General features: G+C 37.7%; 1 protein-coding gene across 2 annotated transcripts in view; it reads left to right on the top strand.

Moving 5' to 3' along the window:
* si:ch211-266k8.4 (carabin) overlaps positions 1-24,806 on the top strand; it is a 347,171-nt gene that overhangs the window by 23,401 nt on the left and 298,964 nt on the right. For both annotated transcript variants that reach the window (XM_051922773.1, XM_028793921.2), the window contains exons 4-5: positions 4,600-4,792; positions 12,189-12,314. In XM_051922773.1, the coding sequence (XP_051778733.1) occupies positions 4,600-4,792; positions 12,189-12,314 (319 nt within the window). The remainder of the gene's footprint in view (positions 1-4,599; positions 4,793-12,188; positions 12,315-24,806) is intronic.

Genomic DNA, 24,806 nt, shown 5'->3' with positions numbered 1-24,806 from the left:
TAATAGCCCGGGTCATATTTGAAAGAGAAAAATACCTATATTATTGCAACCTATTCATCTGCAAAATGACTGGAAATATCCATCCATCCATTATCCAACCTGCTATATCCTAACTACAGGGTCAGGGGGTTCTGCTGGAGCCAATCCCAGCCAACATAGGGCTAAAGGCAGGAAACAAACCCTGGGCAGGGCGCCAGCCCACCGCAGGGCATGCACGCACACACACACCCACCCACCCACACACCAAGTGCGCACACACACATACGCACACACACACCCACACCAAGCACACACTAGGGACAATTTAGAATCGCCAATGCACCTAACCTGCATGTCTTTGGACTGTGGGAGGAAACTGGAGTACCCGGAGGAAACCCACACAGACAGTGGGGAGAACATGCAAACTCCACGGCAGGGAGGACCCAGGAAGCTACCCACTGTGCCACCATGCCGCACAGTGGAAATAATTAAAGTATATATTTTGTTACAGATCTTCCCCTAATTTATCATTCTATTGATAGTACTCTATTGTTTTTCTATGTGTGTACATTTCAATTCCCCAAGGAAACCACCCACTGCTAAAGCACTTGGGTTCCCTGAGTAGAGATATTTTGAACAGTGGTTGGCTGATTATTGTTTTATATGTTTTGCTGCCTTGCTGAGGTCTGGATCAAAGGAGTCGCATGGATAAAATCTAAAGCTGTAGTAAGAAATATGAATGATAAAACTAACGTTTTTAATTTTGTCAAATTGGGACAAATAATATATTAGCTGTAGAAGCTACAGTTTTGGTCACAATTTTGAACTTTGAGCTGTGTTAAATTAGGGATTTCAACTAAAGATGAAGTGCATTTTTATAACCGTTTTAAGTTCCTACATTTTGAAAACTCTGCCATGAGAAGTTTAACTTCATAAATTTTGATTGACACCTTTACTCCTTCATGCAATTCTTTGTCTAAAAATTTGTTTCATGTAATATAAAGATTTAGCTATTGTTAATATGGAAGAGGTGGTTATCGAAGAAGACTATACTTGTTCCATGATAAATACCTTGCAATTTAAGCAGTACTGTATGATTGCTGTTTTATCCAGTAGTGATGTATCTTGAGTGCAAATTTCCATGTCGGAAGGGAAATCATATCTTGAACACTAATATGCCTTTTTGGTTATTTGTTATTTTATTACAGTAAGAAATTACAAAAAATTGCCAGCAACCCAAGCTCCACACTTAAGCACAAACTTCTATATTGTTCAAGGAAAAAGTATTTTTACAAAGTGAACAGACAAAATATATAATCAGCTCTTCTTACACTTAAATGAAATTTGTTAGTTAATAATGTAGCCACTATTCTATAGTTAAAGTTCTATACAGTGCTGTGTGGTCCTCCAGGAAAAGGAATCTGTTATATTTACTGCCAGAAAGGGTCAAAAAGTTGATTTTTTTTTTTTTTTTTTTTTTAACAACAGTAAAAAAAATGTTATGTGTAACAGAAACATGTAAATGCCAAACATCAACATAAATACAACAAAAAAGATCATTCTGGTGTGTACTGATGCAGATTTAGAACACGTCCTTCTTGTAATATGTTTTGATGCTGCAACTGGGATGGTAGATGCTTTGCACACTTTTCGTATAATACTTTTCCTGTTGCATGAGAGGGTTGGAGGTCCGTGCCTGAACTCCACGAGCATCGTGCCTCTTGTGTTATTGTAGGCTACTACAGCACAAGGCTTAGTTGACTTTCACATTTCTTTTGACACAAACGACAGTAGCTACATTGTGAACATATTCTTGGCCTTCTACAATACTTTTGCCTTTTTGCATTGCACCAACTTGCACCATTATGAGCCTTCAGGCAATCAGATTCACTGGCCATATCACAGCAGTTTTGTCATACAGTGCCATATACTTCAGTCTTAGCAGTCATGAACCGAGATGAGCCAGGCAAATTAGGACACACACACTCCGCAAGAGATTAGTGTAAATGATTGTGTAATGTAGAGCCAAGTGTCGTCAGCCTATTAATGCAAGTTAAATCTATGTTTCTGAATTGCATTTTCTAATGGCAGCATAAGTAGAGCAGAGAATTTGTCCTAGCACCAGAACCTGAGGGTTGTCATGCTTGATTATGGACATGAAAAAGGGAGTAATGTCTTCAGACTTTTTCACTTATTAAAACTAAATTGAAAAATATTAAACTGCCTAGGACAGTGCTTGATAGGCCAGCTACATCCCAATTGGTTTAGAAGAGTAATGGTATTTTTTGCATTGTAGAAGTTTAGAATATTATCATTTGCAAGAAATATTAAAGCTGTTTGTGTTCTGTGATGACCTCCAAAGTCAGATCAACATTTTTCTTAAAGTTCAAGTTGTATAATTAAAGTGGTTTTGTCCCTGCGGACCTCTGTGGCTGCCAGATGTTGTTTTATTTTTAATTTCAACGAACTTCACAATTAGTGCATCATTCTTACTTCTAATTGATTGCACTGTTTAGTGAACTGTCCTTTTTTTTTTCATCCTGTTATTCTAATAAATTCCAAAATATCTGTATTTTTGCCCAAACTTAAATTGCTTAATTTTTCCTTGCCATTTTCTTTTTAATAAACTTTTTCTATATAGTTTGCTCCCTTAATCAAAGTGAAATGCTGATAATACTGAATGCTAAAGAGGTGTAATTACTACTCCTTTAAAAATAATTAATGACCAGGCTTCCTCTCAGTCAGTAGCAAAGGGGATTTATAAATAGGTCCATTTTAGTTACTTCTTTCCTCTCCCTCTCTCTCTGTCTCTCTCTCAATAGATAGAGGTATATCTATAGCTCTATATTTAGATATATGGATATAGATACTGTGTGTGTGTGTGTGTGTGTATATGTATGTATGTGTGTGTGTGTGTATATATATATATATATAATATATATATATATATATATATACACAAAGAAATGACATCCAAGATTCAAATGTGATAGGTCAAGTAACAATTTTTCAAAACAAAATATTTTGGTAATTACTAACTTGCAGGTGTGGCTTAAATAATGCAATGCTGATATTGTCCTTGACAACAGGGTACTGCATCTTGGCAAGTGATGGCACCCATTAAAAAACATGATGACATTACAGAAAAGCAGTGATAAAATTAAACTAAAGGTCCTAGAACAAAATGAAACTATAAAATGTGACTGAAACTGAAAACACAGTTCAGGATCTTAGAAGGGAAAAAAAAGCCTGAAGAATATTTTGTTGAACCAAGAAAAAAAAAAAACTGATAGAGAATCAAGACTGTTCTTCTAGGCTGTTTTTTTCTGCCCATGGGAAAGACACCAGAGATACTGGGAGCCTTAAAATCAAAGGATGAAGAGATTGTGTTGTATTATTAGACTGTCCAGCACAAAGCTCTACTTTAGAATGCATAACAGGGTCACAAGGACTATGACTGTCTGGGACTTTGTCATTTGAATTTGCATCAGCATTTGCTGTGTATTTTCTTTAGAGGTACCACTGACTGCACATTTTTATTTTCCTCTACTCTGTTGTCAACTGCCCATAACTCGGTGATAATATTAGTGGACATGTATTGTTAGGATGCATTTATCTGGAATCTGTACACAATAATTGTTGTGTACATTATATAATTTGTAATTTTATTTTACCTCCAAGCTAGATAAAGCCCTCTGACCTTGCACTCTGTGAAGAGCACTATTCAAAAATAAAGTGAATTGAACTGAATTTCCCTGGGGGCTGAATATGCAGTAAAATAATTATGAGGCTATGCAGCTTGGCTCTAGACTGCTGCTTTTTGATAACCATGAATTTATACAGATGTTTTATTTTATATATCTATATATTTTAACTCTGCTGCTAGCATGACATTTTTTTTGTTTTTTTCCCTACTTACTGATCAGCAGTTAGGTTTCTTCTGTGCAGACATCCTTTTTATTTATTTATTTTTATCTATTCATATACGAGTGAAGCTCTTACTGCTTTTCACAACTGCATGTGGCTGCAGATGCAAGTTCACTACTGAAGCTGGACTGACAGACAAGCAGTACTTTTACAGGACTCTGATACAAGAGAGTTCCAATGTTCATTCAAAGCTGCTCTTTGCTTATGTCACTCTGTAATCGCACTACTCATTTTCAGTTTCTCCTTATTCTTCTTCAACATTACTTTAACTACATGACTCTGGGGTTAAGCTTAAACAAAGGAAGCAAAACTGACAACTTTGGGACTATGGACAGAAACTAATATTCTCCTTTTACACATTGCAAATTTAGATTTTTTTTTTTGGTTGTAAAATGTGAAAGAATATCTTTGTATGTTTTATTCAACGTGCAATTTGCATTTGAGTGAGTGAAAATCTGAATAAAAACTCGGATTAATCAAATTCATAAAATGCAAAAACTTTTTTTTTTTGCTACGTTTTGGACACCCCTCTCTTATATGTGGGTTTATGATTTTAATATCTGTGTGTATCGGTTTGTTTGCCTTCTCATTCTATTGTGTATGCATTAAAGTAAATCCTGTTGCTTATTTAATGCTGAAAGATACTATTTAAGTGGAAACACTAGCATTGTTTTTGCATTTTATATATTTTAGGAATGTCTGAGAGAAATTAGGATGGTACTTGTTGACTTGGGTGTGAGTGAATATGGAATTTCTTCAGCCATTATTACTCTTACTGAGGCAGAAAATGGCATTGATTCAAGGAGTGGAAAATCCTGTTCTTCTAGTGTTACTGGTATTTCTCCAGAAGACATCATCACCTATCGACAGATAGCTCTTGATCTACGTAAGTATAATACTTAAGTACAGTGAGGTTTACATTTTTGTATGTAATACATGCAATCCTTATAGTGTGTCCATTTGAATTATTACTGTATTTTAATTAACTGTTTTATTGTAGGACATTGTTAAAATGCTATAATATACAGTAAGTGTATGAAAGCAATATTCTTCTTAAAGCAAGTTGCTGGGAGAGCCTTCTGCTCTTCAAAATGATCTCCTTGTTGTTTTTTGTCATTTTCAATATTCCTCCTCACCTCAATGCTGCTTGTCAAGTTTCAATCCCATCCACCATTACCACTATTCTAAGCCATTAAATAATACCCCCTTTTACATCTCTCTTTTTAAACATGTTTGGTCATGCTTAGAAAATGCCTCATGGCATTCTGTATTTTGCGTAAATTTGTCATGTATGGGCAAAGTGAGAAATGCCCTCTTTTTTTTGGCATGGCACATGAATCTTCCTGCTGCAGCTTCAGATTGAGCTGCTGGTTTTAACAGAAACCTAATGTTAACCATCCCATCTCAGCCAAAGGGAAATTTAGGACATTTCTCTGTGGAAATGAACTTTTCATACAGGAGGGATCTGGTTCTCTCTATGTAAAAACCATCAGCATCAATAATAATCAAATGACACACTCTTGCCAATGTATTCCATACACTAAGTAGTCGGGGGACAGTGAGCAGAGTGAGCAAAAGTCATCCTTGCCGCTCTGGATGGGCAAACCTGCACACCAATTATCAACCAAAAGTTTGATATATATACACTCAAGAAGGCAATGGAAAAATATCCACTCCTTTCTTTCATCATCCAGTGTCCGTGTCCCTGCTCTTGATAGATCGGCTAAGCCTGGTTTCAGCTTCTGCTCCATATAACGGACTCCATATTACCTGGGGTGTGACTTGAGCAACCATTTCACTCCAAAGGGGAACATATATTGTGCCTTTTGCATGCTTAAAGTGCTTCACAGCAATTCAGAAAAAATGGCATGTACAACATTAGATACAAATAATATCTGTATAAATGTTTAAAGATAAATGCAGGTTATACAAAGCATTGAAATTGAATAAGCAACAAAAAAATAGAACCAAATACAAAAATATGGAAATCTCTGAAACAAATAGCATAGTTTGTTGTACAAGCACAAATCTTCATGGGCATCTGGACAGAGAGGTTAAGCTGAAAGATGGGTCTGGCTGAAAAAAGCAGTTAATTGATCAGTAGTTATCACCCTGCAACATAATGATCACTGTGTAAAACCTCTGCAACACAGCACAAAGTGTGACCAAGCTTGTGAGACCATGATAATGAAAAACATAGTGCCCTCTTGTTCCATATGTGCCTGTGAAAATCTCCCTGTGGGCACTGAAGACTTAAGGAGAATGCTTTGCTTCTTTCCCATGTGACAACAAGAACTGGACAAAAGGCTACAAGTTAGCAACTGTGGTATGCCTAGTGTGTTAGACATTCAAGCAGATAAACTACAAAGAGTTCTACTCCTGATGTCCAGTAAGAGGAAGAAGAGGCTGCTAGGGACACATGATCACCAAATCTGGATTTTTTTTTTCTGGTTTGTGACATTTATTACATATGATAGGATCAATATTTGCTGTAAACAGCATAAATCTATAGATCCATCCTGAATGTGTCAATGGTTGGTGGTGGTAGCTTACAGTAATGGTTATGTCATGAATATATAGGTAATTTGGAATTGGTGAGAACATCTGCTTTGAAGTATCACCTTAGGAACCCACTGGGCTTGCAGTATTATGCCTTAACTATAGTAGGGGCACGGCTAGTCAGCAGTACCGATTCAGTCAAAAGGTGATTGGGAAACAGTAAGATTTGTATGTACTGCTTTTCCTAAACATATAACCAAATGAAGCAGGTTCTCGATGACATTGTTCATAATTCAGAACATATCCTAAATAATGCTATTCAAAATACTGTAGGTTTATCTGATGTACAATTTTTAACTCAATTACACTAGCTTTGTAAGAATTGTTGAAAATTTATATTGTGCCAGTAGGTGAACTGCATTTCTTTTATAATATATTTATTAAAAGGTCCTTTTGTCAACATTGCCTTCAGTCATCCAGGAGTGCAATCATTGAAATAAGTGTGTTATACTCTATCTTTATTGCTAGATTCTATAGTTTCAGGCCTGGATGTTAATGAGAGATTGAGGAAACCGGACAAGAGTCTTTTAACAAAGTTTCTAACTTGAACTAGGTAAAAAAAAAAAAAAGAAGCAGAAGATTGTATTTTGAAAAGTAATTGTTCAAGTGATGCCCACACATTATCACTATAAAGGTCTCTAAAGGTCTGGGTTCCAAATATCTTCCATTAATTAAATGTGTATAGGTTAATAATCACTGAAAAATATGATTTTTGTGCGCAGGAGAAACTGATAGCACTAGTTCTTGTTTAACAGTAGAATTCCTGAAATCTACAAAAAAAACTTGTAATCCCAGCCCACCTTAAATTTCTTTGCACCTCTACCATCAGTGATTACTTTTTATAACATGGAAAAAGTTTCTGCTTTAGGTATGTGTTCAGCATTTCTTACATGTCCTTTCATCCTACACTTACCCAGATCTTTGTAGACATGGAACACACATGAAATGCATGTATTCCAAATAATGATATACTGTATTAGTTACCCTATACAACTCCATGCACCTCACATGCAGATAAGGAGCTTCTTGGGTTGAGCTGGGAGAACTTTTGGCCCACAAGCTGAGCTCCGTGAAGGTGGGCGATGGGACAGCAGGCTGCTTGCTGCTTTTGCTGATCGAAACATTTACAAAACAAAAGATGCTGATAGTAGCGGTGCGAAGGGATTTAAGGTGGGCCAAGATTACAAGTTTTTTATTCCATAGGTTTCAGGAATTCTACTGTTAAGAAGTTTCCTACACTAGTACCATAGTTTGAGTAATCTAGACCACTAGTAAATGGGCATAAATTAGTAGTTGCAGAAGCACACAGAAAAACATGCAGAAATGCATTTGTGAAGGATTTAATTTCCATGGCAAACAAATCAGATGCAGTTTCATTTCCTTCTGTTTCTTTCCATAGTCTCAAACTACAAATATTTACAACCCAATAATTGGATTGAAAGTTAGAGTATTATGCTCTCTACAAATTTTGTTTTTTTTATATATGTGGCGCTTTTGTATTTCAAATAGAAAAAACATTTTGGTTGAATCTAATTTATATTAAAAAAGCACATTATTGAGGTATACTCTAAAAGAGATTTAATGTTTTATTTTATTTTTTTTACATTTTCCATAAAGTTGCACAATTTCAAAAACTGAATTTAAATAGATCTGTTTTTCTGTGACTGTAACCGATTGGTATATTAACTGTCAGTGCTCCCAGTGTGTTGGAATGGATCGCTAGGGGTGCAATAGTAATGGCGAATAGCATAGCCTATAATGGGTAGCACTATCAGATTAGATGTTTAACACTAAAATATACTGTCTATATGAACTGAGACCTCTGGTGTAGAATAGCTTAATACAGAATTGTGACTGTGATCCCATAGAACCCACAGGACACAATATAGTAGTTGGAACATTTTCAATCTCATTCAGGTGGTAATGAGCAGTCAGAATTATAATCGTGGAACAAATACAGGATGACAAATTGTCTATTCCTTTTGTTCTTGACGATTGTCTCTGCCTTTATTATTACAATTATAGGGAAATGTCAAAATAAACCAAAGTTAAAATTCAAATCCTTTAAAAAATAATGGAATACTCTACTCCAAAAGTATTTATTTTATGTTACTTATCCCAAGCAGTTTGTAGTGATGGCTGAGAAAAAATGTTAATTTAATCTTTTCATGCAGAATGAGCAGACGAAATTTGATTACAAATGAAGCCAAAAGTGACCAATACTGTACAATGGCAATCAATGCAGAAAACGTCCATTGGGGGAAAAGAAGAAAAATCTCCTGTTACTTGAATTGTATAATCCACTTGTCAATTATCCAGTAGTATGCTCAAAATGTGCAAAATGCATGCATTTTTGCTAAAGTATTGTTAAATATACTGTTATGTGCTCTAATTATAATGGAATTATCTGCACTAATCATAACAAACTGAAAGCATCATGTGAATGACTTTTTGAACTGAAGACATGACTCTTGACCAAAGATCGAGAGGGAGATGCTGAACTTTCCTGACAATTTTTCTTGAGAATGTGCACAGAATATCAATCAAATTGATCCATTTGGTGCTAAGATATTTCATGCCAGCAAACTGACATGGTGGCAACAGTAGATACTTTTTGCATTTTATGCCAATTTTCCTAAAACATATTACTTTTACCATCATGGGGCATATCACAGCGGTTACTTGGTTAACCAACAACTGGTACATTCTGAGGAACAATATTGTATTAGTTGACATGCAGTCAAAGCTGAAATAAACTCATCTCGGTTTAATGTGAGAGGTAGTGCTTTTAAATGAAAATAATGCCACAACAATGGTGTAACTTTATATATTAAACGGTGATACAATGGGAAACAAATAGTTTTTGTTTGTGTTTTTTATTTTTTAAAACCTCCTCTTTGCTCGATCAGCCACTGGCGCGATGCTTCAAACATTTAAAAGCCTGTACAGCAGCTGTCCTACTCTTTTAGTCTTTTATTTCCGGCCCCAGGTACAATACAATACAATACAATATAATTTATTTTTGTATAGCCCAAAATCACACAAGAAGTGCCGCAATGGGCTTTAACAGGCCCTGCCTTTTGACAGCCCCCCAGCCTTGACTCTCTAAGAAGACAAGGAAAAACTCCAAAAACAAACCCTTGTAGGGAAAAAATGGAAGAAACCTTGGGCAGGGCAGTTCAAAAAGAGACCCCTTTCCAGGTAGGTTGGGCGTGCAGTGGGTGTCAAAAAGAAGGGGGTCAATACAGTACAATACACAATATAAATATGTATGTATGTGTATATGTATGTATATACAGTATATGTGTATATGTATGTGTGTATATGTATATACAGTGGTACCTTGAGATACGAGTGCCCCAACGTATGAGTTTTTTGAGATACGAGCCATCACTAGGTCGATTTTTTGCCTTGAGTTACGAGTCCAAATTTGAAATACGAGCCATCAAAGAGCTTGTCGCTGCTCATTCCGAGGAACTGACAACGGAGGAGTTGACAGAACTACAGACGCGGCAACATACGGAGGTTCTGCAGGAGATCGGTATCGCGGAGGAGGTTACCTCATAAAGTGGGACAAAGGAAGTGATTGCAATGTGGGAAAAGGTTTCGAACTTTAAAGAAAAGAAACATCCTGAAAAAGATACAACTGATCATGCAGCAGCGTTATTTAATGACACTTGCCTAACTCATTTCAGAAACATTCTATTGGATAGGTTTCTATTGAAATGCTTTGAGAATGAAAGTGAAGAAAGCGTGGCAAAAAAGAAAAAAAAAAACTAGTGAAGAAGAAAATTAAGTTAAGCAAAAGTGAAAGAAAAAAACATTACAATACGCTAATCGGCTTTGCCAACATCTGTTTATTTCTTGAGATTCTCTTTTATGTATTAGGTTTTATTTTGTTTGTATACAATATTTCCATCCATCCATTTTCCAACCCGCTGAATCCGAACACGGTCACGGGGGTCTGCTGGAGCCAATCCCAGCCAACACAGGGCACAAGGCAGGGAACCAATCCCGGGCAGGGTGTCAACCCACCGCAGGACACACACAAACACACCCACGCACCAAGCACACACTAGGGCCAATTTAGAATCGCCAATCCACCTAACCTGCATGTCTTTTGACTGTGGGAGGAAACCGGAGCGCCTGAGGAAACCCACGCAGACACGGGGAGAACATGCAAACTCCACGCAGGGAGGACCCGGGAAGTGAACCCGGGTCCCCAGATCTCTCAACTGCGAGGCAGCAGCGCTACCCACTGCACCACCGTGCCGCCCCGTATACAATATTTCTTCATTATAAATACATTTTTCTTATGTTGAAAACATTTAACAAAAAATTGGGGTGGGTTTTTGGGGGCTGGCACGAATTAATCTCATTTCAATTAATTTCAATGGGGAAAATTGATTTGAGATAAGAGCATTTTGATTTACGAGCTCGGTCACGGAACGAATTAAACTCGTATCTCAAGGTACCACTGTATATGTATGTATGTATGTATGTATGTATCTGTATATATAATATATATATTATATTATATGTATAATTTATATACAGTGCATCCGGAAAGTATTCACAGCGCATCACTTTTTTCACATTTTGTTATGTTACAGCCTGGCATTCACACCAAAGAGTTCAATCTTTGTCTCATCAGACCAGAGAATTTTCTTTCTCATGGTCTGAGAGTCCTTCAGGTGCCTTTTGGCAAAGTCCAGGCGGGCTGCCATGTGCCTTTTACTAAGGAGTGGCTTCCGTCTGGCCACTCTACCATACAGGCCTAATTGGTGGATTGCTGCAGAGATGGTTGTCCTTCTGGAAGGTTCTTCTCTCTCCACAGAGGACTTCTGGAGCTCTGACAGAGTGATCATTGGGTTCTTGGTCACCTCCCTGACTAAGGCCCTTCTCCCCCGATCGCTCAGTTTAGATGGCCGGCCAGCTCTAGGAAGAGTCCTGGTGGTTTCAAACATTTTTCCACTTACGGATGATGATGGCCACTGTGCTCATTGGGACCTTCAAAGCAGCAGAAATTTTTCTGTAACCTTCCCCAGATTTGTGCCTCGAGACAATCCTGTCTCGGAGGTCTACAGACAATTCCTTTGACTTCATGCTTGGTTTGTGCTCTGACATGAACTGTCAACTGTGGGACCTTATATAGACAGGTGTGTGCCTTTCCAAATCATGTCCAACCAACTGAATTTACCACAGGTGGACTCCAATTAAGCTGCAGAAACATCTCAAGGATGATCAGGGGAAACAGGATGCACCTGAGCTCAATTTTGAGCTTCATGGCAAAGGCTGTGAATACTTATGTACATGTGCTTTCTCAATGTTTTTATTTTTAATAAATTTGCAAAAATCTCAAGTAAACTTTTTTTCATGTTGTCATTATGACGTGTTGTGTGTAGAATTCTGAGGAAAAAAATGAATTTAATCCATTTTGGAATAAGGCTGTAACATAACAAAATGTGGAAAAAGTGATGCGCTGTGAATACTTTCCGGATGCAATGTAAAAATACGCGCGTATTCGAATACAACGTTGTGTCAAAATTTCAAAGCAATCGGTGAAGAACTTTTGGAGATTTAAGGTTTTGAACAAATGAACATTTACATTTTTATTTATATAGATATGTGCGTGTGTGTGTGTATGTGTGTATGTATATATATATATATATATATATATATAAATATAAAAATTATGTAATCTTTTTTTTTTTTCTTTTCAGAAAGGTCATTTCCTTCTCATCGCTCTCTTATGGGAAATAACTCTGAAGCTATAGAAGGGCAAGCAAAGTTGTTTCGCATCCTCTTGGCATATGCAAAGTACAATACTAGGACAGGCTACAGTCAAGGTTTGTATCTATACAAGTATTTCTGAAAACAGGATGGTGAACAGTACCTAGAGGCTATACTCTAAAGGATTTTATGTTAAATGGGCTTTAAATGCTACTATAATTTATAAATAATGCGAAAGCAGCAACTCACTAAAGTCAGTTTAAGTCTCTACCATGGTAATTTAAATCTGTTTAATTGATTTTTTCCTTAGTCTATACGGTTTTAATTATATAAAGTTTATATTTGCAAGTGTATGTCTTTGTAACTATAAATACATTTTCTGAAAATCTGAAAGTGCAATTTTTTATTCTGAATTTGTCATGTGCATTTAATTTGATACTGAATTTCTGAATAATCAGCAGAAATGAAAAATATGCATATCTCTGTTATTGAGAAAAGAAACACAGTAATAGAAAAAAATATATAACAATAAATCAACATTCAAAAATATTCCCGAAAGAATGATCTTAACAAAGAAGGAACGAACAAAAAATAAAGCAAAGAAGTAAATTGTTCAAAGGAAACCTTAATCACAAATTACTAAAACTGAATTTCTAAACCAAAATAGCAAGGGTTTAATACAAAATTCATATTCAGAATCCAAGGCTAAATCTGAATACAAAAGCCAAACAAGTAAAAAATTAAATTTAATGTATAGCATGTTCAGGTTGTGGTGTAGAAAATATTTTGTGTTGCATATCCTTTTGAAGATTGAAATATATGTTTTTATTTGATATTGTGTTTTTGTAGAGGTCTGTAAAATTGAAGAGTTTAGTTGTGTTGGTGTGTGTTGGGTATTTTTTCATGGCCTGTAATCTTTTCAAAAACAGTATGCATAACACCGCAGGTAAATAATTTTTTTTTTTTTTTTTGCATCTTGCTTTTTATGCCGTGTTCTTGTGGTTGTTTATGTGCCCTAGTACTACAGTCATGTCTACTTCTTCTGCTCCATCTTGATTCTGCTGCTGAGTGCCCACACTAGAACAGGACATCTACTCCAATACTTGAGGTGCACAGTGACTGCTGGTTTTCTTTCCATTAATTCATCCATCATTTTCTGCCAGTTATCTGGATCCAGATCTCGGGGGCAGCAGTCCGAGATAAGATGTCTCGACGCCCCTTTATCATGCCACCTTCTCCAACTTCTCTGGGGGGATACCAAGGTGTTCTCAGGCCAACTGGGAGATATAATTTTACCTGGGTGTTCTGGGTCTTCCCAGTGGTGGTGTCCTGATTGGATATACATGAAACACAGTCATTTTCCAACCCGCTACATCCTAACACAGGATCATTGGGGTCTGCTGGAGCCAATCCCAGCCAACACAGGGCACAAGGCAGGAACAAATCCTGGGCAGGGCGCCTGCCCACCGCAGGACACACACACACACACACACCCCTGGGACAATTTAGGATCGCCAATGCATCTAACCGGAGCACAAAGAGTTAAAACCCATGCAGACATGGGGAGAAAATGCAAACTCCACGCAGGGAGGACCCAGGAAGCGAACCCAGGTCTCCTAACTGCGAGGCAGCAGCGCTACCACTGTGCCACTGTGCTGCCCTTCTTTTGATGTGGAAAGTTCAATTCAGTTAATGTATAGTTTTATTTAGGACCCAGTAACCTTTCCCAGAAGTAGGAAAACAGAGTCCCGCCCTTCTGTTAAGCCTTAGGGGAGGTTGCAGTGCGTGGTGCTTTGGACAAGATGGCAGCACATGTAGATGCAGCAGCTGGTCCTGATCTGAAGAATTTGGTGCAAAATGTGTTACAGTAAATGTTTCTTTTATGGATTTTGCTATGTATATTGTGCAGAAAACTTGCTGTTCCTATACACTTAACATAAGTGATTACTTCTCAGTGTACAGTATATTACCTTGGCATTAAGGGAGTGGTTGAACAGCCTTGGCATTCCGTGAACATTCACCAGAATCAGCTATCAAAAAAAATCTGCTGCCTCTGTAAACAATGTGGATGGAAATGGAAACAGAACTAATGCAAACAAGCTGGTGTCCACATCAGGATAGGAGTGCCGGCTTGATCAAATTCTTTTTTCTCTTTCTATCCTGCTTCCAAATGTTTGGACAACATGCTAGATGACCTTAGACTTTAACAGATAATCCAGTGAGAAATGAGGGACTGTCCCATTTTAATCTTTACTGAATTGTGACTGCATAATAACATTTACTTGAGGCAGGCAGACATCCCCAAGTGCATCAGAACTACTACCATTATAACAATGTCTAAGATGTCCTCTGTCTCTTACCTCAATGACTATTACCCTATAGCACTCATGCCTGTCATCTTGAAGTGTTTGAGATGCTATTCATGGGCCAATTGAAATCGGAGCTTTCCATGTCACCTGATCCTCTCCAGTTTGTTTATTGCCTGAACCGTTCAAATGAGGATGCCATATCATGTACACTTCATATGGCCCTGTCCCATCTGAACAAAAGGGACACTTATGCTAGTATGCTTTTTCATTGACTTTAGGTCAGTTTTTAGCATCATCCTCAGAAGCTATTAGGGAAATTGAATCTGCTAGGCTACGACACTTCCATATGCAACTGGATTTTGGACTTTCAGACAGAGAGACACCAGACAGTCCATGTCTCAAACACCATTTCCAATATTATTGCACTGACTACTGTTGTCTCCCTGCACCCAGGCTGTGTACTTGGCCTACTTCTGTTTACTCTCCTGACTCCTGATTGTTTGGTTGAGTACAGCTCTAACACCATGATTAAGTTTGTGGATAACCTAAAGGTGGTGGGTATCGTCAGCTTACAGAATGGAGATGCAACAATTTACAGACTAGTGTAAGTGTAACAATGTGCCTTTTAATGTGGACAAAATGAAAGAGAGGATTGTTGACTTCAGGAAGGCCCATGCTGTCAATATCCCAGAGCACATTGAGGGCTCTGCAGTAGGTTTGGTCAAGAGCAGAGCACCAGATTCCTTGTTGTGCACCTGACAGATGACCTTACTTGGACAAAGAACACCACCTCCATAACCAAGAAGGCTCAGTAGCATCTCCACTTCCTGTGGAGACTGAAGAAGAAACATGTACCTGCCCCCCATTTTTACCATGTTCTAAAGGGGCACCATCAAGAGCATTTTGACCAGCTGGATCACTGTCTGGTTTAGGAACTGCTGTGTCTCTGGCCATACAGTCCTACAGTGGATGCACATAGCAGAAAATAAGTAATTGGGACCACTCTGCCCTCCATTAAAGACATCTTTATAAAGTGTTGTATCTACAAAGCCTATAGCATTGTGACTCAACTCTCCCACCCATCCCATGGTCTCTTTGTCCCACTTCCATCAGGCAGAAGGTACTATAGCATTCAAACCAGTTCTACAATGGCTTCTACCCCTTGGCTGTCTGGTTTCTCTACTCTGCTTCACCCCCAACCTCCGATCTGCCCCTAGTTGCTTATTTATTATTATTGAATTTATTACTATCTATTTCAAATTATTAGTATCTATTCACTTACCTATTGTTATTAATAATAATAATAATAATAAACAATAGGTAAGTGAATTAGTATTAGTTATTTGTTGATCCATAGTATAGTTATTTACCTGTTTTGCAGTTGTCCTGTGTTTATGTTGCATCACAATCCTGGGGAATGTTATTTTGTGCTACTGTATGCTCAAATACTGTGTATGTATTGTATGACAATAAAGTCACTTTACACTTGGTGGCAGGGCCTTTACCCATGAGGCACGACCGGGCAGTCCAAATGAGCAACACTGGGCTATCCACCAGTGCAGCTCACCACCTGCAGGATAAGTCATAAGGGTCCAGTGCATTGTGATTTGGGTGGCAGTTGAAGGCAACTTCTTTTGTTCTAATTTTAATTGACTTGCTTTTTAAGGTTCACCATTGTTAATTTTTATTCTGCTGGTTAAAAAATTAATAACATGTAATGTCAGACAATAGATTACCAGTTTACTCAGCATCAAGAATTCAGTTACTGTATGGCCACCATGTAACACTTTATTTAACTCTATTGCTTCTTAGTGCCTTCAATCTGTCTTACCAAACATTTGCAAAACGTTTCGCTGGTTTGCTCAGGAAAATGAAGAGCAAAATGTTGTTTGTGGACCAGAGAGCATATCAGTATTTCTCAGATGCTAGAGGAAATACCTAATCCCCCTTCACCTTATCAGTTTGATTTATATTCTCAGTTTTCCTTTAGTCTTTTTAGCCTTCCTTCTTTTAGTGAACATTTATGCCCTGCCATTCAAAACTAGGTTTATTTTGAAGTGTTTCAAGAAGTAGACTGTGGATTCAATACCTTGCTTCCCTTACTTTTAGTTAAAAGATGATGCAAGAGAGAGACTGAGTTTGTCCTTGAGAAGCATGCAGTAACACTCTAAATAACAGCAAGTCCTGCTGTTTTATTAGTGGTCCCTGCTTCTCCTAGATTAAGACCAGTCCAACATGCTTTTCTAATTTCAGATCCCAAACTGAAGCTAAAGTACAAATTGCAATATGTAAGTTTTTGTGTCCAGCAAGATCAATATTGAACAACTATAGAGTAAGTCCCCTTCTGACAAATTTCTCCCAGCAATCATCATCAGGGGCCTCATGTATAAATGGTGCGCACGCACAAAAATGTTGCGTATGAACGTTTCCACGTTCAAATCGCGATGTATAAAACCTAAACTTGGCGTAAAGCCACACACATTTCCATGGTAGCTCATACCCTGACGTATGCAAGTTCTCCGCTCGGTTTTGCAAACTGGTGGCACCCAGCGTCAAAGCAGTGCTACTGTTCCAGTGTGGTTTCCCTTTCTTTTTAAGATCCACATCCCTGACGCGGCTTTATAAATACACTGAATTTAACCGCATATTGTTCATTAGTTGAATGCATCTGATTGTAATTAACCTGTAACAATATAATGGTCCACAGAATGGTCAAACTATTCTAAATACAATAGCTGCTTTAGCATTGTTACTCTCACTGCACCTTCTTCTTCCAGCTGCTCCCATTGAGGTTTGCCACAGTGGATCATCTTTTTCTATATTACTCTCACTGCACCACTCTGAATATTTATATCACTGTATCTGAGTGGGGAATCACAGCTGTACAGCAGCTGATCGGAAAGAGAATTATCGGTATGCAGCATCAAGCACACACTGCCTCAGCCATGTTGTCTATTGAACTGCTCTCATACGGCAAACGCTTCAGAGCCTTTCCTCGCGGTTCAGAAACAGTTTCATCCCAAGAACTATAAACGCACTCAATCAGTCCAAGTGCTCCTTGTAGAATGCTTTGTACTTCTAAGTACAATTACCTCACTGTAAACTTGCAATACAGTTATAATATTGCACAACCTGAGCCACTTTATAAAGCATGTATTTACATATGATGACGATATAATTTTTAAGATGAAATGCAGCAAAATATGTTTATTATACAGATAAAACTTTAACTTAATTTAAATAATCTATATTGTTAATAAATAAACATGTGAAGACACGGTGTTGCAGTGCTAGCAAGGAGCTGGCGCTCCGTTCACGGATTCTTGCGGGGACTGGTGCGACACTGGATGGGTAGAATAATTAAACATGTACTACGAAGATATTTCATTGTTCCTTAAACGTTTTGAAGAATCGGCGTTCTAAGCTTACAGATGGCTTAACGTCTACTACAGAGTGGATTGTGTGGCAATTGGGTATTTTGAAGAAAGAAAAGTAAGGACAGGAATTGGTTAGTACGTTTGAAAGAGGCAGTACTGCTGCAATAAATTATTTCATCGAAGATCGCGCATGGTGCAGGAAGCATCCTGCGTGAGGCATGAACAATCACTGCACCACCGTGTTCCCATGTTTAATAACATGCTTTAACTCCTATCATCATGAAAATGATATTAAGTATACATCTCAGTATTTTATTTATTCAGAGAGCTGTAATATCATGAATGTAATGGACTCTGTGTCCTGTCGGAGGAAGAGAAAGCCGTTTTAAGAAGCACGTAGTGATTCACACACACAGAGCACATAGAAGATCAAATACAAAACAAAGCATTTAACGTGGTACTTTAGTTACGATGGGATTTGAGAAACTAGTAAATTAAATGATTTTAAGATGAAGTTTATGATGATCTACTTTAATGACAAAATTAAACTAAATAAATTAAGTGATTAAAGTGGAAATTTAGAGATTAAAGTTGACATTTTGTGCTTTTTTTCCCCACTGTGTGCCTATTTTTTTTCTCTGTACCCTAATAAGCTTTCATATGACACTCAGACGGTGAGCTACGACTCACCTTTTCATGGCGACTTTGATATCTGATAACTTTTTTTTATTACGGGCACTGTGCGACTTTGAGCTTTCGAGTTTCTCCAACACGTTATGTCACTTGATCAACTTCCTTTTGTTGTTCATACCACTGTTTTAAACTAACAAATAGTACGTTTTTCCTTGCCTCCACTTGGCATTCGCTGAAATTCTTCTATTTCCCCCCTATGCTTTTGCCATTGTCTTTATAAAGAAGGCTGTGCTTAAGGGCTATTTATATTGATTTGAATATTCAAAGAGGCATAATTGTGGGAGGAGTTGGGGCGGGAAAGCAGGCACGTGCGTTACTTTTCACGCTGACTGGAATTTATGTAGCAGAAGAATGTGGAAGTTGGCGTTCGCACAGATTTATGCATCTGGATTTTTTTGTGTGTACGAACACTTACACTTTTGTGCTTACGCCATGTTATAGTGCGAGTTCTACGCACGACGTTATACATGAGGCCCCAGATTATTTATAAAAGTAACTATTTCTCTTAAATGCAGATGTTACAGCACCTTTCTGCACAGTAAGCAATTTACTAAGACAATACCCATCCTTCTATTAAAGAGTGAACAGGTTTGTTTTTTTTTGTTTTGTTTTTTTTTTTTAAGTAATTATGCCTTGGTTTCCATGATAAATTAGTAATTATCTGTAAATTGATTCATTTTGAAATATATACTGAAGTATTTCCAAAAAGGCTAAAGTACCATTTTAAAATTTGTTTTAATTGGTATCCATGTGTTTCAAATTTCTTTTCTAGAGCGCTAAACAACTTGCATTCTAAGACCTCAGTGTTTTAAATGAAAGATAATGTAAATAGACTGGATGCTGACATAGTTAAATGTTCAAGTTTGTGACTACCTCAGACCAAAAATTTGACGAAAATATAAATTAAAAACCTGAGTGTTTGAGAAGGCAGTGAATCTGTCATTTCACACATCTGCACTTCATGTAAAATAAAACAAGAAACCCTTTGTTTGGTAATTGTTTGGAGTAGATTAGCAATGTATTGTTTTATAAAGCCGATATTTCAGGCCTAACATGAAAGCATGTTATGTTATAACAAAACCTCTTTGTAAAAATGTAAAAGTTAGGCTGTAGGCTATTTATGTAGACAAATTCTTATGATGAAATTTGTGAACACTGTAGTGCATCATTTTAGGTACTTTTTTATGACTAGAATAAATCATATATAACATCACATTTTATTTGGTTTCTTCAAAGTTGAATTTGAATAACCATGTCATTTTTATCTACATAGAAAACATTGTTTTTTGTACGAATTTCCAATTGTATCATTAAAAACCAAAAGAGGGCAGTAATGTATTGGCAATCATAAGCAGTACTGAATTAGAAAAAGTGAATGTTTAGGAATTAAACTGTTTGTGTTGCACATTTTCCAAATTTTGTAGTACTATTTTATTTATTTATTTTACGTTTACTCCTGTTAATAATTTTAGCTCCAAATTTTTACATAAGTTATTGTAAGTAAACACTGGTTTGGTGAGATATGATGCAGAATAAATAGATAACAAAAGTAAGGCAAGGATTACACAATGTAACTGAGAAATTGACCTGGTTGGTAAAGCATCAGCTCTGAAAGTAGTTCTTAGTTTTTTCCAATTTACCTTAACCTCTTCAAAGTGATTAATGTTCCTTGTTTTTTGGCTAATGTATGAAAAGACTGAATTTTTTTGTGCTTTACATACCTGTACTCATGTTTGCATTAAATGTGGAAAAATATATACATTAGGTTAATCAACAGTATTGGTGATTCTAGTACAGTAATTTAGCTTTATTTAATTTACCAACATAAATTACATATTTGTATAATACAGTATGTGGGTGTGTGTTTATGTATATTTACTATGTATTATTTCAGTTGAGTACACAAATCTATACTGTACATGCCACTGTATTTCTATAACCAAAATTAATGTTCAGTGTATACAATATAAAAATTATAATGTTCAAAAATCATAATTCATAACTAATCTTCAATAATCATAACTCATGTTTTATTATTATTAAAGTATTACTGCGTTGAGGAAGAGTTGGTTAGATTGTTTTATATATACAGTATGGCATGTAAATGTTTGGGTACCTTTGCTTAAAATGTCTGTTACTATGAATAGTTAAGTGAGCAGAAGATGAACTGATCACCAAAAGGCATAAAGTTAAAGATGATACATTTCCTTTTAGCATTTTATGCAAGATTAGTGTATTGTTTTAGTTTTGTACAATCATACAGTGAAAAAATGAAAGGAGCACCATGCAAAAGATTGGGCACCCCAAGATATCTGAGGTCTCCAATAACTTTTATCAAGGTCTCAGACCTTAATTAGCATGTTGGGACTATGATTTGTTCAGTCATTGTGAGGAAACCCCAGGTAATGCAAATTGCAAAGCTGTATAAATTCCCTGACTCTTCAAACCTTGTCCCAACAATAAGTAGCCATGGGCTCCTCTAAGCAGCAGCATAGGACAAACCAGGAGAAGGCTACAAGAAGATAGCAAAGCATTTTTGGATAGCTGTTTCAAAAGTCAGCAATGTTATTAAGAAATGGTAGTTAACAGGAATGGTTGAGGTCTGGAAGACCAAGAAAAAACTGTTCATTGGACTGCTAGAAAGACAAATAAATCTACCTTTTAATTGCAAAAGACCTCCAGGAAGATTTAGCAGTCTCTGGAGTAGTGGTGCACTGTTCTACTATTCAGCAGGACCTGAACAAATATGACCTTCATGGTAGAGTCAGCAGAAGAAAACCTTTTATTGCATCCTAGCCACAAAGTTCAGTATCTGAAGTTTGCAAATGTACATCTAAACAAGCCCGATGCATTTTAGGAACTAGTCCTGTGGACTAATTAAGTCAAAATAGAACTTTTTGGCCACAATGTGCAAAGGTCTGTTTGGGGGAAAAAAATGGATGCTGAATTCCAGGAAAAGAACACCTCTCCAACTATTAAATACGGGGGTGGATTGATCATTCTTTGCCCTTATGTTGCAGCAAGTGGCACAGGGAACATGTCATTGTTAGAGGGAAGAATGGATGCAAATTCAGTGCATCTAGAAAGTATTCACAGCGCATCACTTTTTCCACCTTTTGTTATGTTACAGCCTTATTCCAAAATGGATTTAATTAATTTTTTTCCTCAGAATTCTGCACACAACACCCCATAATGACAATGTGAAAAAAGTTTACTTGAGGTTTTTGCAAATTTATTAAAAGTAAAAAAACTGAGAAATTACATGTACATAAGTATTCACAGCCTTTGCTCAATACTTTGTCGATGCACCTTTGGCAGCAATTACAGCCTCAAGTCTTGTTGAATATGATGCCGCAAGCTTGGCACACCAATCCTTGGCCAGTTTCGCCCATTCCTCTTTGCAGCACCTCTCAAGCTCCATCAGGTTGGATGGGAAGCGTCAGTGCACAGCCATTTTAAGATCTCTCCAGAGATGTTCAATTGGATTTAAGTCTGAGCTCTGGCTGGGCCACTCAAGGACATTCACAGAGTTGTCCTGAAGCCACTACTTTGATATCTTGGCTGTGTGCTTAGGGTCGTTGTCCTGCTGAAAGATGAACCGTCGCCCCAGTCTGAGGTCAAGAGCGCTCTGGAGCAGGTTTTCATCCAGGATGTCTCTGTACATTGCCGCAGTCATCTTTCCCTTTATCCTGACTAGTCTCCCAGTTCCTGCCACTGAAAAGCATCCCCACAGCATGATGCTGCCACCACCATGCTTCACTGTAACCTGGTGCCAGGTTTCCTCCAAACGTGACGCCTGGCATTCACACCAAAGAGTTCAATCTTTGTCTCATCAGACCAGAGAATTTTCTGTCTCATGGTCTGAGAGTCCTTCAGGTGCCTTTTGACAAACTCCAGGCGGGCTGCCATGTGCCTTTTACTAAGGAGTGGCTTCCGTCTGGCCACTCTACCATACAGGCCTAATTGGTGGATTGCTGCAGAGATGGTTGTCCTTCTGGAAGGTTCTCCTCTCTCCACAGAGGACCTCTGGAGCTCTGACAGAGTGACCATCGGGTTCTTCTCCCCCGATCGCTCAGTTTTAGATGGCCGGCCAGCTCTAGGAAGAGTCCTGGTGGTTTCGAACTTCTTCCACTTACAGATGATGGAGGCCACAGTGCTCATTGGGACCTTCAAAGCAGCAGAATTTTTTTCTGTAACCTTCCCCAGATATGTGCCTCAAGACAATCCTGTCTCGGAGGTCTACAGACAATTCCTTTGACTTCATGCTTGGTTTGTGCTCTGACATGAACTGTCAACTGTGGGACCTTATATAGACAGGTGTGTGCCTTTCCAAATCATGTCCAGTCAACTGAATTTACCACAGGTGGCCTCCAATTAAGCTGCAGAAACATCTCAAGGATGATCAGGGGAAACAGGATGCACCCAAGCTCAATTTCGAGCTTCACAGCAAAGGCTGTGAATACTTTATGTACATGTGCTTTCTCAATTTTTTTTATCTCTATATATAATCTTCATTTGGATCTTGATCTTTGTTTGTCCACGAATGAATTAGAAGAAGAAGCACTAGATGGCAGTAGAGAGACAGCTAAAACATAGGCATTGCATTAAGAATCTCCTCCAGGCTTATACTACTGAAGACTGCAGTACTCCAGTCACACCTCAAAACACAGACATTCAAACTAAACAAATTGTTGTGCTTTAAATTAACTAATCTTTATATATAATCTTCATTTGGATCTTGATCTTTGTTTGTCCGCGAATTCCACGCATGCATAGACCACCTTCCAGTTTAGTACGTTGTTGTTACTCACAGATGTCAACAATGTGGCGGAATAACGAAAGGGGTGATGGACAGTGTTACGCTGGTTAGCTCCTGAGGCCTGGTTAGAGAATGAGATTGCCAAAAATAAAAGGTGCCTACGTAACATATGAATGAAAGAAAGACAGTGGGTAAAATGAATGACAACGTAACAGCACGTTCCAGAAATTATTATTATTGCGTTGTAGCCGGCGAGTAGTGCTGGGCGGTATACCGGTTCATACCGAAAACTGTTTTTTATTTTTTTTATGATATGGATTTTTCTTATACCGCAACACCGGTTTAAATTGGCTAAACGACGTTCGGAACGTGGCGCAGCGGGAAACTGTTCAAGTGGGGACCTTTTTCACTGCTACACCGCTAAACACAGATTTGTTGCACTAGGGCTCTTTTTCACTGCTACACTACCAAATAGTGGGCAGTAGCATAGGAATGCTGCGCTGTGAAAATGGACAGAGAGCCTGGAGATACTTTAGTTTTAAAAGGTCAGATGTGTAAATACTGTTTCTATACTACGGATAATACTGCAAGCCAAGTTGTACTTGTTTTATTTGTTTTCAATACAGTGTAATGTACCTGGGTACTGTGTAATAGTGTGACGACATGTTGACTTTATTCTCGCCGTTTATGTCAAGATTAAAGTCGACATGTTGACTTTATTTTCGTAATTTGTCATTAAAGTAGAACATCATAAACTAAACTTCATCGTAAAATGAATATTTCATTTACTAGATTTTCTCAAACCCCGTCATAAGTTATATAGCACCATTAAATGCTTTGTGTTAAGTGATTCTTAAACTGACTTCTTCTTGCACTAAGAGGAGGCGCCGGCAGCGATCGCCGCACAGAATACATTCACTTCATGATCTTCCTTCTCTCTGAACATTTAGAATGCTAAGATAAATACTTAATATAATTTTCATGGTGAAATGCATTAAAGCATGCATTAATCATATGGGGGCACGGCGGCGTGCCTGCCTTGCATTTGCATGTTTTTCTGGTGGGTTTACTCGGCGCTTCAGTTTCCTTTCAAAGTCATATAGGATGTGGGGTTTTGTTGTGCTATATTGACCCTGCTAGTGTATGTTTTGCTTGTATTCATCCTTCGATGTGCTGGCTGCTGGCGACTCGTTCAGAGATGGGCGCAACTCTGAATGGATGGCATAATTAAACATGTATAACGAAGATGTTTTTAAAGTTCTGAACACTCCGTCGGCTAAGTTAATAACTAGTTTTAATTTCACAAAGACGTTTATCGTGTGGTGATTGGTTACGTGGTGAAAGAAAAAGGAAGGATAGGAACTGGGGTTTTGGTAGCCTACGTCAGATAGAGACAGCATGCATGCAATAAAGATAGCCCGCTCAGAAGAACATGCATTGAATTCTGTGTTCGTGTCTCCGACCAGCAGA

This window comes from Erpetoichthys calabaricus, chromosome 2 (genome assembly GCF_900747795.2).
Source record: "Erpetoichthys calabaricus chromosome 2, fErpCal1.3, whole genome shotgun sequence".
Taxonomy (NCBI): Eukaryota; Metazoa; Chordata; class Cladistia; order Polypteriformes; family Polypteridae; genus Erpetoichthys; species Erpetoichthys calabaricus.
The sequence above is the reverse complement of the archived record's forward strand: the minus strand, read 5'-3'. Positions and strand labels throughout refer to the sequence as shown.